At 46.7% G+C, this 16145-nt stretch overlaps 5 protein-coding genes across 5 annotated transcripts; 2 read left to right on the top strand and 3 right to left on the bottom strand.

Moving 5' to 3' along the window:
- Positions 1 to 1049: 1049 nt before the first annotated feature.
- On the bottom strand, positions 1050 to 2653 carry GGS25DRAFT_4053 (Fms-interacting protein-domain-containing protein). Its single transcript, XM_049258459.1, has 4 exons — positions 2627 to 2653; positions 1872 to 2481; positions 1406 to 1649; positions 1050 to 1352 (listed from the first exon to the last, which is right to left on the bottom strand). Exons 2-4 carry the CDS (start codon positions 2219 to 2221, stop codon positions 1311 to 1313), a joined length of 636 nt encoding a protein of 211 aa, XP_049120874.1. The 5' UTR covers positions 2222 to 2481; positions 2627 to 2653; the 3' UTR covers positions 1050 to 1310.
- Positions 2654 to 2731: 78 nt separating this feature from the next.
- Positions 2732 to 5390, top strand: GGS25DRAFT_4026 (HlyIII-domain-containing protein). The gene is made up of 3 exons (XM_049258435.1): positions 2732 to 3621; positions 3679 to 4920; positions 4987 to 5390. Exons 1-3 carry the CDS (start codon positions 3439 to 3441, stop codon positions 5083 to 5085), a joined length of 1524 nt encoding a protein of 507 aa, XP_049120873.1. The 5' UTR covers positions 2732 to 3438; the 3' UTR covers positions 5086 to 5390.
- GGS25DRAFT_4024 (uncharacterized protein) lies at positions 4985 to 6091 on the bottom strand. The gene is made up of 3 exons (XM_049258433.1): positions 5866 to 6091; positions 5730 to 5807; positions 4985 to 5665 (listed from the first exon to the last, which is right to left on the bottom strand). The coding sequence occupies exons 1-3, from the start codon at positions 6049 to 6051 to the stop codon at positions 5249 to 5251; spliced, it is 681 nt and encodes a 226-aa protein (XP_049120872.1). The 5' UTR covers positions 6052 to 6091; the 3' UTR covers positions 4985 to 5248.
- A 1644-nt stretch (positions 6092 to 7735) lies between these two features.
- GGS25DRAFT_4019 (TBC-domain-containing protein) lies at positions 7736 to 9861 on the bottom strand. Its single transcript, XM_049258431.1, has 3 exons — positions 9113 to 9861; positions 8275 to 9062; positions 7736 to 8213 (listed from the first exon to the last, which is right to left on the bottom strand). The coding sequence occupies exons 1-3, from the start codon at positions 9650 to 9652 to the stop codon at positions 8090 to 8092; spliced, it is 1452 nt and encodes a 483-aa protein (XP_049120871.1). The 5' UTR covers positions 9653 to 9861; the 3' UTR covers positions 7736 to 8089.
- A 2513-nt stretch (positions 9862 to 12374) lies between these two features.
- GGS25DRAFT_512221 (putative sulfate permease) lies at positions 12375 to 15049 on the top strand (the record flags this gene model as incomplete). The annotated part of the gene is made up of 4 exons (XM_049262769.1): positions 12375 to 12648; positions 12700 to 12845; positions 12898 to 13444; positions 13494 to 15049. The coding sequence occupies 4 exons, from the start codon at positions 12375 to 12377 to the stop codon at positions 15047 to 15049; spliced, it is 2523 nt and encodes an 840-aa protein (XP_049120870.1).
- Positions 15050 to 16145: the final 1096 nt, after the last annotated feature.

Genomic DNA, 16145 nt, shown 5'->3' with positions numbered 1-16145 from the left:
CTTCTTTTCCTTTTCCTTTTCCTTTCACCTTCTCCCAAGTTCGCGTCCTGTCCACTCGGAGCAGACTACGCAAGAAGCGTGATTGGGGAAAAAAAAAAAAAGAAATTGGAGAAAGAAAGAAAAAAATTCACCGCTACGCGTTTAATGCTAGCGGGGGGCCAATAAACACGCGTTCGGAAATATGTACATATGTAGGCAGGTCTCTTTTCTTTGCTCATATTAATAATAAGTTTTTTTTTGTGCAGGATCTCTGCCTACTCTATCGGAGCTGTCAGTTCCCATACGACGGGAGTGCGGTAAAAGTATAACCACACTAGCCGTGTCATGGCTTAGTGACAGCAGTTCGATATATCATTTTTGTGGCATTACTCGGGCAATGCTTGCCGGGGAAGTGTACATAACATTAGTTGTAAACCAGGTATACTGTACAATGTATGGCATACATATGTAGCTAACTACATGTGTAGTCGGTAAGTACTCGGTTGATAGGTAATCATGACAGCTTAGTTACCTTCAATTTTATGCTTTGCGGACAGGTCGTATTCAGGAATGTGACGTCCCAATGAGCTATGGCATCGAATCCTCTCTATCTAGTCGACCATCCCCACGACAAATTGGAAATGGGGCACGAGTGCTCGTTTTCTTACATTTCACATTCAACATTCCACACGTGCCATCAAGCTAACCTTGATCGTGACAATCGAATCTATTGTTCCAAATATCTACTTCATATGGAGATATCAGTCCATGGTAGAACTTCAACCCCAGATTCGTGTCAGCGAAACTAGTTCGGAAGTAGGTACCGAGTTATGACGTTGGGTGCCAGACAAATCGTGTCATGGGTGTTGTCAAACCCGTTCCCTTAATCGCCTCCGACCTGCGAAAAAGTCCGATCACGATTTGGTATTAGGCATCAAGTTCGGCAAGCGCATTGGTCCAACAATCAGAAACCCACCCTCTCTCATATAACTGAGCTGAGCCTTAGTTTTAAATGAGGATGGCTATACTCGATAGGCCATCCTCTGCATTACTGTGCCTCTGTCATACTCCTGCCATGGTCAAGGAATCTTTATTCCTGCAATATCATGGGGGAGCGTCCCGACCCTAATCAATCCATCTTGACTGAGGAAGTGTAGGAGAATGGCAATATGTGTTGAGCTTCCGAGGGTCTGCTCACCTCATATGCCGGGTTGTTCGCCGGTTTGTTCGGTATTATTATTATCTTATTAGAAGCCGGGACCACCAAAAAGTTCAGTACTACGATAGCCTCATTTCGCGAAGCATGTAAATTTTAAGTCTGGTTGCGCGAGTTAAACGTTCTTGTCGAATAGCTTCTGGATCGGTTTGGCAGCCTAGTTACGTATGAGCAAGATAATATATATAAGACCTTTCCGGATTGACCTACATCGATGAACTTTTCAAGTTCTTTATCCAGGTTCGCGAGATCGTCTTTTCTCTTCTTGTTGTCGGCGATGAGCTTCTGTTTTCGCTTAAGAAACTCGTTACGCTTCTGCTCTAGTCCCTCGCGCTCGCTTCGTTCGTGTTCGATTCGCGCAATCATGAGGGTGTTCTCGTCGTCGTTCGCATGCTCGGGCTTTAGTGCCAGAAACTCCTCGAGAGGAATAAGCGGAAGCTGTTGGTAAGTATGGCTATTCTTTATTAGCGCCTGTGCAAGTTCGGTCATCCGCTTTTTGTATTGGTCTTTATCAAAATCGTCGCTTGACGCGAGGTCGCTTGACATGAAGTTGCATAAGACGGACAGTTCTTCCCACTGGGAATCTCTAGTCGGTCCAAGAGGTTGGCAAGATGTGGATGTGGAGATTGCATCAAGCGCAGAGACTTCACGCGCCAGAACTTTTCCGGGCACTGACTCATATGACTCGCAAGCCGTAATTTCCCCCTGCAGATATCGTTGTTCGTAGTACAGATTTTGAAGTTGCAGATGCAGGCGGTCGACTTCCTGGCGTGCTTCGGATGTCTGGGATTTGGTCTGGCGTGCGCCAAAGTAGGCTGCTCGGTGGAAGCCGCGGAGTTGGGCCAGGTTGGTTATGAGGAGTTTCTGCTGCTTGGAGATCTCAAGTTGGGCTTCGGTGGAAGCAGCATCTATAGGACCGGCTGCGGCTATTTGGTCTACAAGATTCAATGCTTGTAGACGGGTATCGCGGGAGGCATCAAGCACGGTTGATAGATTCGGATCGGTGACAATATCATTGATCGCCATTGTGATGGAGGTATTTAGAAGACCGAGATATTGCAAGGATAATAGTCCGACCCGAAGCAAGATAACTGCCGATGTGCTTTGTCTGGGGATCGTATTTCGGGTTGTGAAGTTTTGAATGAAGATGCGAATTAATACGAAGTATGCAGTATAGATGTTTTCGCGATGTACGATGTACGATGTACGATGTAAGATGCACCACAATACGTACTACTGCATAGTAGTAGTACTGTAGTTGACTGTTGGACTCTTGGAGTGATAGACTAATAGTTAGTGACCAATCAAAAGCTTGTCATGTTTTGCAAGGGTCATGCTCAACGATTGCTTTCAATGTTTTGGAAAGGTGAATCGGTTGACGGAACGGAATCCAAATTGGAAATAAATGGATCTCCGGATTAATTCACTCACCGTTACCGGCGTCTTGAGACATGAATAATTATTCATGATTGGTAAATAAAACGGCCTGGGGAGATTAGGTGGGGTTTAAAAAATTCAATCTTGCTGGCAAGTTGCCGCAATCTCACACCAAAAAAGTAAGAAAAAAAAGTCTGGGCATTCTTAGATTGGCATAGCTGAAGTTCCTATCAGTTATCAGCTAAGCCTACTATGTATCTAATCAGCTCAGCGGGATCCGTTACAATGACCAGCTCTTTACTACTAGTAGTACGGCATAGTAGTTGATTGTGGGGAATTTCAACATTGAACCCCTACCATATTGTCAGATATGTAGGTTGAATGACCGATCTCACCTTATTACCATTAAAAGTGCCAAGATTAGTTGCTACTATGCGCTTTACATACTTTCCGCCTGCTCCGCGCTGTTTTCTCCCTTGATAAATGTAGCATACCTACCATACACATCTTCCATACACATCTTACTTACCTAACTTCTCTCCTCAACCAATAACAACCATTACCTCCCACATGTGAAAGTCGAAAAAGCTGAACTATCCTCTCTTTTTTGCCATTGTACAGCAAGCATTTCTAGGAACCAATCTTTGACAAGCATCGTCCCTCCGTGGCCCAATACTAACCTTGGTTGCCAATCAGCTAGATAATCGCCCTGTACATCGTCGAGGGGTAACGCTTATTCCCTGCAAAACGGCGTCTGACAACGTAGAACAACTGCCCAAGCACTTGGCTTATTAGTTGGCAGTCAACACTTTACTAGTTTATATACAGCATACGGCCTACATTCCTAACCTCTCACTACCTCCACCATGTCTTGCGCCTCTTCGTTCGCCTTTGGAGCTCACCCAGATCACTCTGGTGCTAGAACTTCCGCTACGGCTGACCCGGATACCCGACCTCTTCGACATAGACGGCACTCCTCCTTTATGCCTCGGAGAAGACACTCCATAGTTCAGCAGATCATGGACGGGGAAGAAGGCTTGCTATTGAAGGTTGGTTTGTGTTCTTGTATCTGGGAGTTTCCATAGCCCCTGTTCTAACAAAATCAGGTGGACTTGTTCCTTTCAGAACTAGAGAGGAGACTGGAGTACCTTGAGGGGTGTGGCGACCTTATCGACCTCGATGCTAGTATATCTAAGACATTTGCCACTTTGCAAGCAGTACGGGAACGATGCTCGCATGTGTCGGAAGAAGTCATTGGTGCTGGACGCCGGCGACTGCAGATTATGGTCGAAACCTTGGAGACGAGATACCACGAAGCGCTGGACGCTGCTGGATCGATGAACGACAAAGCTCGGCTTGGTGTCGAGCTCCTAGACGGGATGCTCACAGACTTCGAGACTAGAGCCCTAAAGTTCAAAGATCAAGGGTTTGCGAATGCCGCAGATGCTGCAGGGAGCTTCATGGACGAAGGTCGAAGGGTTGTAGACGAGAGTTTAGAGCGGGCTCGTGGAGTCATGGACGATGGTTTCGTGAGGGCCCGACGCGCTGCTGAATCTGTCGAGGAACATGTACAGAGGGCTATTACACGTGCCAGAGAGAAAGGCCTTATCAAATACGATGAGCTACCCGTGCCCTGGAGGATCAACCCTCATATTCTTGGTGGTTACCGATTTACGGAGTCCAAGATCGGTTGTGTCCGCTCAATGTTCGGCGTCTCGAATGAGACTGTAAATATCTGGTCTCACGCCCTGGGCTTGATCTTGATCTTATCTATTGCCTTCTATTTCTATCCCACATCAGCAAACTTCTCACTTTACTCGAAGATGGATGTTTTCATTGCTGCAGTATTTTTCTTTGCGGCTTGCAAGTGCTTGGTCTGCAGTACCATTTGGCACACAATGAACTGCGTTGCAGATCAGACTCTGATGGAACGCTTCGCCTGCATAGACTACACCGGTATCTCGTTGCTCATTGCGGCTTCCATTATGACCACGGAGTACACCGCCTTCTACTGTGAGCCTATCAGTCGATGGACATACATTACGGCAACTGCTGTATTGGGAATTGCTGGCACCATCCTTCCTTGGCATCCCAAGTTCAACGCGCAAGATATGGCATGGCTGAGGGTAGGCTTCTTCGTCGGATTGGGTGCAACAGGTTTTATGCCAATTTTCCAAATTGTTCTGACACGAGGACCGGCTTGGGCACTTGAGTTCTACACTGGTTCTAACCTGCTCAAATCCCTTTTCGTTTATGTTCTTGGAGCTTGCATCTACGCCAGTAAAGTTCCGGAACGATGGTACCCCGGGGCGTTCGACTACTGCGGCAATGCGCACAATTTTTGGCATGTAAGTAGAGAGCCTACGCCCATTCGTCCAATCACATGAAAAACTTCTTTCTAACATGAATTATAGCTTGCTGTACTTGGTGGAATTCTCTATCATTATGTTGCTATGCAAGAGTTCTTCTCCGGCGCCTTTCAGCGCGCCAAAGAAGGCTGCCCAGCGTATTAAAAGTAGTCCTTCGACGGATCTTAGCAAATAGTGCCCAGTTATCTACACAACGGTACAAGCCCTTCAACCATATATGGGCTTGCTTTGCTTTTGACCCCGGGTCCTTCATCCAGTCACGACAGGATTCACTCCTGCCAACGATCATCGACACCCCAGAATCGTCTCAGACGAACATGGTCAAAATGCAGACTATTCCCACAATTAACATCCGCCTAGATACAGGGTTAACTCGTTTCCTTCCGAAAGACACCTCTACTACAGATGGTACGGTCGTATTGGTCTTCGTATTTATGTTCGAAATGGTGGTGGGTCTCGATGTCGTCGAATTGGGCGAGGGTATTGTGAATGAGCATGTGCTATTTTGCATATTATCTGACGATGGCGTTGGTCTGTTTTGCATATCATCCAAAGATGGCGTTGGCATTGGTGTTGATGTTGCATCAAGAAAGGGGACTACCGTCACCGTAGGGCCAGCCATTGAAGTCACATCAGCCGGTACACGATCAGTTGTGGGTGGTGTAGTTGAATTGCTGGGAAGAGTAAAGCCGGCGTTTTGTGCGCAAGTCGCCAAGTCCTCCCCCTGAGGATCGTTAGCAACATTGAACCGGATCAAAACTTCCTAGCTGGAAATATCAAGTACGTACCTCGAGGCAACAAAAGCCAGCAACAGGCGCGCAATACTTTCCAGTGTCGCAAAATCCCCTGTCTATTGCGCAGCACGACTAGTTTTTTGGTCAGCATCATTCGCAATGCTTCAGCGACTTGGGGGTGACCACTCACTTGGCCAACAGTAGGGTTGAAGCAATAGTTACTTCCTTCACCGCCGCACGGCTCTGCACCGGGTCCATACATCTGATCGCAGCTTGCTGTCTGCCTCTTCAGTCGGATGACGGAGACACGGGCGTACCTCTCCTGTACAAGAGCCATTCCGCATAGCGGTAGCATTAGGAGTACGAAGACGAACATTGTGGCTTGTTAGGTTATTGGTATGGTGTATAATTGGCAAGTAAGCTGGCGTGCTTCTAATAGAGGGGTATAGAGGGTGCAGTAGAGTAGAGTAGAGTAGAGTAGAGTGGCAAAAAAAAAGTCTATTAGGATAGATAGAGGAGTTGAATAGAGGGTAGACCGGAGTTGGATATCGAGGAAGATCCAAATGAAATGGTAGTCTATGTATAGATAGATAGGTAGTGACGGATGGGAATGAATGGGAGTAATAGGACTAGATCTATATATATCTATATATATACACGTACCTATCTACTTCCATGATAGATATTCATCGTTCACCTATCTCCTACGACACATGTGTATCGTCTCGTTCCAGATTCATTTCCTTTGCTACCCATTTGCTCAGGTGGATGGAATTCATTCTCGGTAGATTATATTCAGAGATACTACGTTAGTGAGGTAACGAACGTGTGTGTATGGAATTCCACCGTTCATATATCGCGGCTCCATTACTCAATCCTTAGCGGTGTTTCGTTATTTCATGCTTGAGAAAGAAAGGGGATTTCGCAGGTATGTAGGGGCAGAGGGCAGAGGGGGGGGACAGGGAGGAAAGACGGTTACCTGATGGTGAGTACCTACCTACCTACATAAGTAGTTAAACTGTTGGGTAGGTACAATACCTAGTATGTACTGTAGGTGGGTTAGTTGGGTAGCTAGATATAAGTAACACAAGGGAGGCTGAATCTACTAGGTTAGTCACCTACCTACCCCTAGGTAATTAGGGGGCGGCTCGAAAAAGATACGAACCAAGAACCAAGCCATTGGACTCCGCGTTCCTGAGTATGTAGGTACGCCAAAAAAAAAGAACCCTTAACGGTTTCAAGGTGCTACACACACACGGATACCTAGATATGCGGGCTGGATTATTGAGGGTCAGGGTGAATGAATAGAGGATATTCTCGTGCCTCCCAGGTAGGTAGGTAGGTAGGTAGGTAGGTAGGTACCTAGGTTAGGTAGGTAGGTAGAGTGGGTTTTGGGGAGGCATTTTGGGGAGGGATATCGATAGGTTGTAGGCTGGATATTGCACATGCTCCCTCTACTCTATCATTAAGGGGGTAGGGTAAGCCGGGCTTTAGGAACTCACGATGATATACGAAGTACCTACTCAAGGCCGAATAGATAGATAGATAGATAGGTGTGTTGGAAGTGTAGTCAAATCAAATCGAATCTCACTGAATCAAGTTGTATAAGTTGTATTACTAAGACTTGTATAGTAACTATACGAATAAAAAAAAAAAAAAAGAACGAAAGGAAATATTGTTATTGTTCATTAGGTCAGTTGTCGTGATCTTTCATCTCTGTTTGTTGCATTTGTCGTAAAGCCATTTCAATCAATCAATCCCTTATCCTATACCTATCCCCTCAAGGATAACGTAGATACCTATATAGAGGTTCCTCCCTACTACTAAGTAGGTACTGTATTCATTAATTCCTCCATGCCTTAACCCTCGCCCTCGCCCTCGCCCTTACTCTTGTCCCCTATATTGGTACAACATCATTCAATATAAAGGGTTAGGCTAGGCTAGGGAAGGGGGAGAGGCCAAGAAGTGAAAAAAAAAAAAAAAAACGTTCGTAGCATCATCATTAAAAGCAGCACTCTAACCCAAACGAGTCTGCTTTATTCTCTCTTAGCCGTCCATGTGTCGTCGTTATCTCATATCGTAAGAATTTTTTGTTTTTCCTCTTTTTCCATGCGTCCTTTTATTTTTCTCTTTTCCCCGTAGGTAATGCAAAGAAGGAGTCCATGTTTTTTTTGTTTCCACAATCGTGAGAGAAATCTATAAAGCCCGAAATCCATCATTATTATGGTTCGCCTTAGAGAAAGGGGGGAAGCTGGGTCGTGTAATATCTCATTATGCCGAGAATCTCTCCTAGTCTCGGCTTCTGGTCGTCTTAGGTGTTGGTACAAAGTGCTCGGCCCATAGCCGAAGTTTGTGGGCCGTATCGGTCGGGAAATACTCGTGCTCGTGATGGCTTCGTCTCATTCAACGCTCTATTATAGAGCATGCCTCACGATCTCTGCGTAAACATCGTCGGGTATCATCTTGATAATGGCCAATGCGGTTCGCTTTACCATTTCTGCGCGCAACGCTGGAAAGGATCGAAGAAGCTTATTGGGGCTTTTTCACGTTAGCATCATAAGAAGACAGTCTGACGCTTAGCCGTATAGGCTTTACTTACTTAATAGAGGAAAGAAGCTCATTTCGCATCATGATGAGCTGTGCGACGATGCAAAGAATGTTCAGATGTGGTCCGTATGCAAACAAGAAGTCCCAGTGCTTCAATACTTCCGGCAGTGGAGGAGTGCAGGCGCACAAGGTAAGAACCGATGGGAAAGCATATATCTCTGCAGACAGACCTTTGGATGTCAAGTGAAGGCTCAGCTTGGGATCCACGATGGCCAATACTTTGTCCACCAGTGCTAAACCACGATGAACACCGTCCATAGCGCCTCGAATATATCCAGGGCATTCCTTAGTCAATAGTGTGAGGAAGGCGGAAAAGGCCTCGACTTCGCTTCGAGCGGCATATAGAAATGGGGCGGCCAATACATTCATGCCTTGTACGTAAGTCCCCGGCTCTGACGCGGTCGCATCGGAGTCTTCCGTTGTGAGGGTGAGAGCGCGAGCGCGGCTTCTTGCGGATGGGGACGAGGTATCTGTCTGCGAAATATCGCTACGGCTACTACTAATACTGTCAGTATGGCAAATGGATAATCGACTGCTCGTCGGGCGACGTTCTTCCTTCGCGTCGTGGAGCTTCCAGGCAATGGCGTTTAGAAGACGGATCAGGCTCGCCTCGCTAACGCGACGACGGAAGAGAGGATCGGTAGTCAAGGTTCGGAAGGTATCGTTGCGGATTTTGGAATAAGCTGGCGACGCGCCTCGATGTATGAGACTAAGGTAGTCGTCGGTCTTAAGGATGGGCGCATCCAGGAAAATCAACCAAACGTAGATTCTAGTTCGCGACTGGGCAACGTCAGTCTCATTATTTCAGTATAAGACCAAAGGAATCGTACCATTCCATCGCTATCGCTCTTAATACCCTGATCCAAGACCTTCAGACGCGCACTTGCTAAGGCGCCGCGAACATCGCCATCGGGTGGACCATCTCTGATCAATCTTTCCAGGGACATGGTGTCTGCTATTCTCGATGGCCTGCTCAAGGCAGTTCTCTTGCTGTTGAGAGTCATGAGTATATTATTAGGAAATGCAGGTGGGGGTGTGGCGGCATCTGAATTGGCTCGGTTTCTTTGAGGAGATCGGTTAAGAGAATTACGAGGTGGACGCGACGAGTCGGTTTGTTGATCTCGGAAAATTTGTTGAGATATCATTGAATTTTGGTTGGAAATTCTGGCGGCAGCGCCTAGATTGTGTGCAGATTGGAGTTTACGCAGGACCCTATGAGTATGAGGCGAGGGAGGATTGTGGAGTTGAGTGATGGCAGCAACAGCAGTAGCAGATGTGATGGTGTGGAAGCCAGAGGACTGCGCAATAGGAGTGAGTGAATCCCGGGTTGGGCTCGACATTTCGGTTGGTAAGGTAGTAATTAATGTCATAGCTTTTTATAGACGCAGATATGGGTAAGTTGGTAGGAATTGCGGAGACAAAGGAAAGATCTGAAGCTATCATCGATGCAGAGGATGAAGCATGTTTCGACACGTTGTGGTGTTTTGGTTGGTGAAGATCACAGGAAGATACATAACATGCAGTCCATACAGTTCATACAATAGGGCCTGGAGTATGGGGTAATAGGGCACAACACGGTGAAAATGGGGCATAACAGGGCATAACAGGGCATAACAGGGCATAGGCAGGGGGTTACAGGGCAATAAAAGAGTGGTTGGTATTGTTGTTAGCGTCTGATAGGGTACACGGGTACATGCAGCTAAGAATTGAGAGCACTGGAGACTTGCATTCGTATTTAAACTCGGCCAATAAACTTAATTATAAATCATGCATGTCCTTCAAGTCGAAAATATTCTTCATATTAACTATGTACATACAGTACTATGTGCATTTGCAGTCCATACTACTACATATATACCTAGTAGGTACCTACCTAGTACCTAGGGTACATAAGAGCGTGTCTCTTTCAAATGTGAAAAGGAAAGATGATATATCTTTGTGTCATCTCATAAGATCCTGCACTACATACAGATTCACACCAATCTCCTTCTTATAAGGCAAGGCCTACGTGAAGAGGGACAGGTAACACCACATGCAGCAGATGATCATACGGAATCTGTAAAAATCAGTTGACCTCAATAACTACTCACCATGTGGCTGGGATCCGCCAAGAACCCCAAAGCAACCTGCAGGTACCATCACTCGACCATTTCGTGCATACCTAGGCAGGCTGACTTTGATCTGATAATAATATAATCCGATCATAGTTACATGTACGTCATGTCTAGCTACTGTAGTTACAGTGTAGTATCTAGTCCTGGAGGTATGTATTTAAGAATCAATATATCAATAGGAACATCACCTACTCAATTACTCAAATGAGTCAAATCCCCAAGGTGGCAGATGTCCCTAGTGGATATCTACATTAGATTCTGCATAGATTCTATGCAGAATCTAATCTGATGCATAGACCAATCTCTTTACCAAGAGATTCTTTAGATAATAATACATACCCAAGGTATCTTGATAAGATAATACGTAAGTCATCGACGCGGTTTGTGGATCGGACTCGCGTCTTGCTTGGATTCTCGTTAAGGTCGGCCGTAGTTGCACCGCTTAACCAATCTCCAATGATTCTCCATATCACCGGGACAGAGGCATTTTCGAGTACAAGAATGATTGAAGAATGGGGACTGTTGATGGCATCAGATAAAACGGAAATCACACCATCGACGCTTGGACCACATGATGCTCTTTCCAGTCTTCTCATTGGCTACACAACTTTTTTTACGCCTAATTCGGTACTAAAATCTTTTTTCTTTCTTTTTTTTTAATACTACATAGTTACTAGTAGTAACTATGTCTACAGTGACTCTACAGTGACTCTACACCCACATCTTTACTACCCTAGGTATGCAGTACCTACTTCTTCACACATGTATCTGAGATCCAAAATCTTGACTACGTAGCATATATTTATGCTGGTCAAGTTACCGCAACTGCCGAGTATGTTGCCTTGGATGTCATCACGACTCACAAGAATCATTACATGTAATACTTGTAAGTTCCAGGAGTGGACCTTCGGCCGCATTATATATGAGGTATGGAGGCATGTAGGTACATATGTATTATCCCTTTGATATAAAGAATCGACCATTATACTTGATATTAAGCACTCCCACTAGTCTTGGACTGGCATAAACCAGATTGCGCCATCGAGGATCTACCAATCTCCAGCAACTTACAGACAAAACGAACTACTAACCTAACCTAGCTGTTACTTACGTACTGAAAGCTATGTCATGGTTCTTAGTACTTATACATAGGTATCTGGGAAGCTGTCTGACTTTCTTCTGAATACAAAAAAAAACATATGCTCATATACGCCTCCTTCTTGTCAGCTGTCAAGATTACCATCCGATCTGTCTCCTATCGATGCTACGTATCTAACTGCATAGCAAGCTCAGACTTTCTGAAGACCTCGGACCCGCCGAGGCTAAGAGCCGTCAGCTAAACCTGGAATCCTGGATAGCTAGAAGCTTTCGATTCTTACTAGACCATCTCTCTACCCTGCTCTCCAACCACTATATACCCAGTAGGAAGGCAAATATTTGATCTTGCGGCGAATGTCTATGTAAAAGGCAAACTCTACGTAGTAGCGTCTGACCCGGACTGTTGGATCTACCTCTCCTTATGACAGGAAAACGGGCAGCTTGCTAACTTAAATTACTTACATTATCTTTGCTAGCACCTTACGTCCTTCGGTATACATCTTAATATTAGATTATTACAACGCTTAAAACACGGCATTATCCTACTTCTTATTATGTGCAATACCATCATTATTCTTTTACCAGATCGACCTTAATACTTTCAGTTCAATTTCACCTATAATACCTGGCTACCTACCTACCCACCTAATAAGCACTATGTACTAATACCGGATGTTTCTATATGAGATCGCATTAGTGTCAGATTCTTAGCCTACGGCTTGTCTGTCATTTTCGTTGAGTGTTCAAGTCATTATAAACGGCTCAATACTGGTCGATTTTGTCATTTAATCTCTTCGTCGACGCGGTTTGCAATCCCTTGGTCACAGTCTATCCTCATATCCAGGGGGGTCACCCTATATTTTAAGGGGTAATTTTTGAGATGCCTCCTTCCAAGCGAGCTGGCCAAAATTTGGCAAGAGTTCTAGGCATAAAGCTCGAAGACCCAGATGTCGACAACGTAACTAGGGGAGAGTCGGTGTTTTCAACCCAAACAGCAGACAGTTTCGTTGAGCAACCGCCTACGAGCAGGGAATGGCTGGCAGATATCACGCCATCTAGACGGGATGTAGCTACTTACTTCACGTCACTATTCCCTTTTCTGTCATGGATCAGATTCTATAATCTACAATGGTTTCTTGGCGATCTTGTCGCAGGTCCGTTCCCGCTCCCGAGCTTGGCTTTTTTCGTGACTAACCTCGTTTAAGGTATCACTATCGGCGCTGTTGTCGTGCCGCAGGGTATGGCCTATGCCAAGCTAGCTAACCTACCCGTCGAATTTGGCTTATACTCATCATTTATGGGAGTCTTGGTCTACTGGGTTTTCGCAACATCGAAAGATATTACCATCGGAGTACGTTGGATTCAATCATGTTTAAACTGGACGCTCTACTAACATACCGAAGCCCGTAGCTGTTGTATCCTCTGTTACAGGTACTGTGGTTGCGAATGCCTCTAAAAAGCTCCCGCAATATGCGGATACGCCTTGGGTTATTGCGAGCGCACTCGCTCTCGTATCTGGAGCTATCGTCCTGTTCATCGGTTTGATTCGGTGTGGATGGATTGTTGAATTAATACCCTTGGTATCCCTTGCTGCTTTCATGACTGGGTCCGCGATCAACATCGCTGCTGGTCAAGTCCCTACTTTGATGGGTATCACTGGATTCTCTACAAGGGACTCGACCTACCTGGTGATCATCAACTCCTTGAAAAATCTTGGCAAGACGGATTTAAACGCAGCCATGGGCTTGACAGCACTCACGATGCTCTACCTAATTCGGTTCTCGTGCGCCTGGGCCGCAAAGAAGTTCCCGAACCACCACAAGCTATTCTTCTTCCTTTCGACTTTGAGAGCCGTTTTCGTCATCTTGCTATATACTATGATTAGTTGGTTGGTTAACATGCACCGTCGTGACCACCCGGCGTTTGCCATTCTTCAGACTATCCCAAGCGGTAACTACCCCCTCCCCCTATTTACTGATAGGTTGCTTACAGCTAGCAGGCTTCCAGCATGCCGCCGTTCCGACTATAAATTCCGAGATAGTCAGCTCGTTTATAGGCGAATTGCCTGCAACGGTCATCGTTTTACTCATTGAGCACATCGCCATCTCGAAGTCCTTTGGTCGCGTCAATAACTATACAATCAACCCATCGCAGGAGATGGTCGCTATCGGCGTAACTAATGTCCTTTCACCCTTCCTCGGAGGTTATCCATCCACAGGCTCGTTTAGTCGCACTGCTATTAAGTCTAAGGCGGGTGTCCGAACCCCTTTTGCTGGTGTTATTACTGCGGCTATAGTACTTCTTGCTATCTATGCGCTGACCGCAGTGTTCTTTTACATCCCATCCGCCGCTCTCGCAGCTGTCATCATCCATGCCGTCGGGGACCTTATCACACCGCCAAACACACTTTATAAGTTCTGGAGAGTCTCGCCCCTTGAAGTTATCATATTCTTTGTCGGCGTTTTCGTTACAATTTTCAGTACGATCGAGGACGGGATCTACGCTACGATATGCATCTCATTTGCTGTGTTCATGTTCCGAGTCCTGAAGTCACGCGGGAGATTCCTTGGCAGGGTGCAGGTACACTCAGTACTTGGCGATCACCTTATTGGTAACGACAGCAACATTATGGGCCAATACGGGACCTTCGACGTATCTGATTCTAGCTTATCCCCACCTACCCGTAACGTCTTCCTCCCAATCGATCATGGAGACGGATCCAACCCAGAAGTCGAGGTCGCCAGTCCATATCCCGGCATATTCATCTACCGCTTCTCTGAGGGGTTTAATTATCCCAGCGCCAGTCACACTTTGGACTACCTCGTAGGCCACATCTTCGCCAACACGCGTCGCACCAGAACCGACACGTTCGCACGCCTTGGAGATCGGCCGTGGAACGATCCCGGCCCGAAGAAAGGCGAAAAAGAGAATACATCGCTGCCAACGCTGAGAGCCATTATCCTGGACCTCAGCTCGGTCCACAACGTGGACGTGACCTCGGTGCAGCAGCTGATCGACGTCCGCAACCAGCTGGACCGGTACACGACGCCGGACATGGTGGACTGGCACTTTGCGTGCATGAACAGCCGCTGGACGAAGCGCGCCCTCGTCTCCGCCGGCTTCGGGTACCCCACCCAGCGCCCCGACGGCCTGCACTCGCGCTGGAAGTCCATCTTTAGCGTCGCCGAGATCGGGGGCGCGGACTCCGCCGCCGCCGTCGCGGAACAGGAGGCGTACGAGAAGGAGGCGACGCAGCGCCGCCTGTCGCTCAGCAACAGCAACAACAAGTTCGAGGATGACCCCGCTGCCATGTCAACGCCCGGCCCGAGCACGGCGTCTAGTATTACGCAGCAGACGCCGGCAGCGGGAGCAGGGTCAAAGGCGCCTGATTTCACGCGCACGGGCGAGGCGAGTCGACGCGTTGCGGTGCATGGACTCAATCGCCCCCTGTTCCACGTCGATCTTACGAGCGCGTTGCAGAGCGCGATCGCGAATGTGAGGACGAGAGAGGAGATTGAGGCTGCTGGGGGGCCGGATATTGGGGTCGAGGTTTGATGGGGTAGATGGGAGGAATAAGGAATAGCTATTGGTTTGGCTATACCTGGGGTACAAGTCACTCGTACGATTACACACACACGCACACGCACACGCATATGCATACACATACACGCATACATACATGGAAAGTAGAAAGGGGATATAGATACCCAGGTAGATACAATGTCCAGACATGTACTACAAGCATGTAATAAAGGCCGCTTGAGAGAGCCTGGCCGTCAGGTGAGCCTAGCCTTCAGGTGAGGCGAAGGAAATTAGAAATACGAAATTTCTTTTTTCAGTTGGGCAGCATTCATGTATGGCGATACGCCGGGGGTTTAAACATTTGATGGAAATGGAAATGGAATGGGATGAAGCATGGATATGGATGGGGAAATATTTGACCATATGGGAGGGAAAGGTAGGGAAAAGCATAGTTAGCTAGGTACGTATATTATACCTACAGCGTTTTTTTTATTACTGTTGGACGAGAGATATCGTCAAAGAAACGAATGACTCTCATTCAACCTGTTTTCAATATCTCCCTCCAATTCTCGTTGCTTGGGATGTGATTATCTTCGCAGGTGATTAATTGCCTACTAGGTAGGTAGGTACGGTCCGTCCCTGGGTTGACATCGAGGCGGCCGCGAGGCTGTATGCTACTTCGATGGGAAATTTTGGCTATGCAGGTACCTAGGGCCGGTAGGTACCTACATAGTCGCCGGCCTGGTTGCTGACCTTGCTTGTATTATAGTTCAGTTAATATTTTTTTCGACTCCAGAATTGTTTGCTGCTGTGGTGTGCCTAGGCATCTGTGTACCAGGCAGGTATAATTAGCACATAACAAAAAGATCAATACCTGAATTCTGTAGGATGTAGGTGAGGGAGTGAGCTAGGCCACGAATCCGTCGCCAACTCAGCTCAACTCAACTCAACTAAGATCATGTCCAAAAAGGGGGTCCAAATAAACTAAAATCCCCCCTCACGCACTCCCCTCCTCTCCCCCCTAACATTGGAAACTTTAATGTAGATAACCTGCCTGCCGTGCAACTAAACGAAACTTTTACCCAACATAGGCGAAATGAGATGGGATGAAAAAAAAAGAAGAAGGTTC

Source organism: Hypoxylon fragiforme (genome assembly GCF_022984875.1).
Source record: "Hypoxylon fragiforme strain CBS 206.31 chromosome Unknown GGS25scaffold_1, whole genome shotgun sequence".
Taxonomy (NCBI): Eukaryota; Fungi; Ascomycota; class Sordariomycetes; order Xylariales; family Hypoxylaceae; genus Hypoxylon; species Hypoxylon fragiforme.
Note: the sequence above shows the minus strand (reverse complement) of the source record. Positions and strands in the feature narration are given on the sequence as shown.

Excerpts from the sequence above, each read along its gene's own strand:
- GGS25DRAFT_4019 (XM_049258431.1), bottom strand. The coding sequence starts at position 9,652 with ATGACATTAATTACTACCTTACCAACCGAAATGTCGAGCCCAACCCGG. Across the intron at positions 9,063-9,112 it reads AGAGCGATAGCGATGGAATG|TCGCGAACTAGAATCTACGT; the intron begins GTACGATTCCTT and ends GACGTTGCCCAG. Across the intron at positions 8,214-8,274 it reads GAGCTTCTTTCCTCTATTAA|CCCCAATAAGCTTCTTCGAT; the intron begins GTAAGTAAAGCC and ends AACGTGAAAAAG.
- GGS25DRAFT_4053 (XM_049258459.1), bottom strand. The coding sequence starts at position 2,221 with ATGGCGATCAATGATATTGTCACCGATCCGAATCTATCAACCGTGCTT. Across the intron at positions 1,650-1,871 it reads ACGGCTTGCGAGTCATATGA|CCATACTTACCAACAGCTTC; the intron begins GTCAGTGCCCGG and ends AATAAAGAATAG. Across the intron at positions 1,353-1,405 it reads AACTTGAAAAGTTCATCGAT|GCTGCCAAACCGATCCAGAA; the intron begins GTAGGTCAATCC and ends ATACGTAACTAG.
- GGS25DRAFT_4024 (XM_049258433.1), bottom strand. The coding sequence starts at position 6,051 with ATGTTCGTCTTCGTACTCCTAATGCTACCGCTATGCGGAATGGCTCTT. Across the intron at positions 5,808-5,865 it reads TCAACCCTACTGTTGGCCAA|TCGTGCTGCGCAATAGACAG; the intron begins GTGAGTGGTCAC and ends CCAAAAAACTAG. Across the intron at positions 5,666-5,729 it reads CTGGCTTTTGTTGCCTCGAG|GGGGAGGACTTGGCGACTTG; the intron begins GTACGTACTTGA and ends AACGATCCTCAG.
- GGS25DRAFT_4026 (XM_049258435.1), top strand. The coding sequence starts at position 3,439 with ATGTCTTGCGCCTCTTCGTTCGCCTTTGGAGCTCACCCAGATCACTCT. Across the intron at positions 3,622-3,678 it reads AAGAAGGCTTGCTATTGAAG|GTGGACTTGTTCCTTTCAGA; the intron begins GTTGGTTTGTGT and ends TAACAAAATCAG. Across the intron at positions 4,921-4,986 it reads ATGCGCACAATTTTTGGCAT|CTTGCTGTACTTGGTGGAAT; the intron begins GTAAGTAGAGAG and ends CATGAATTATAG.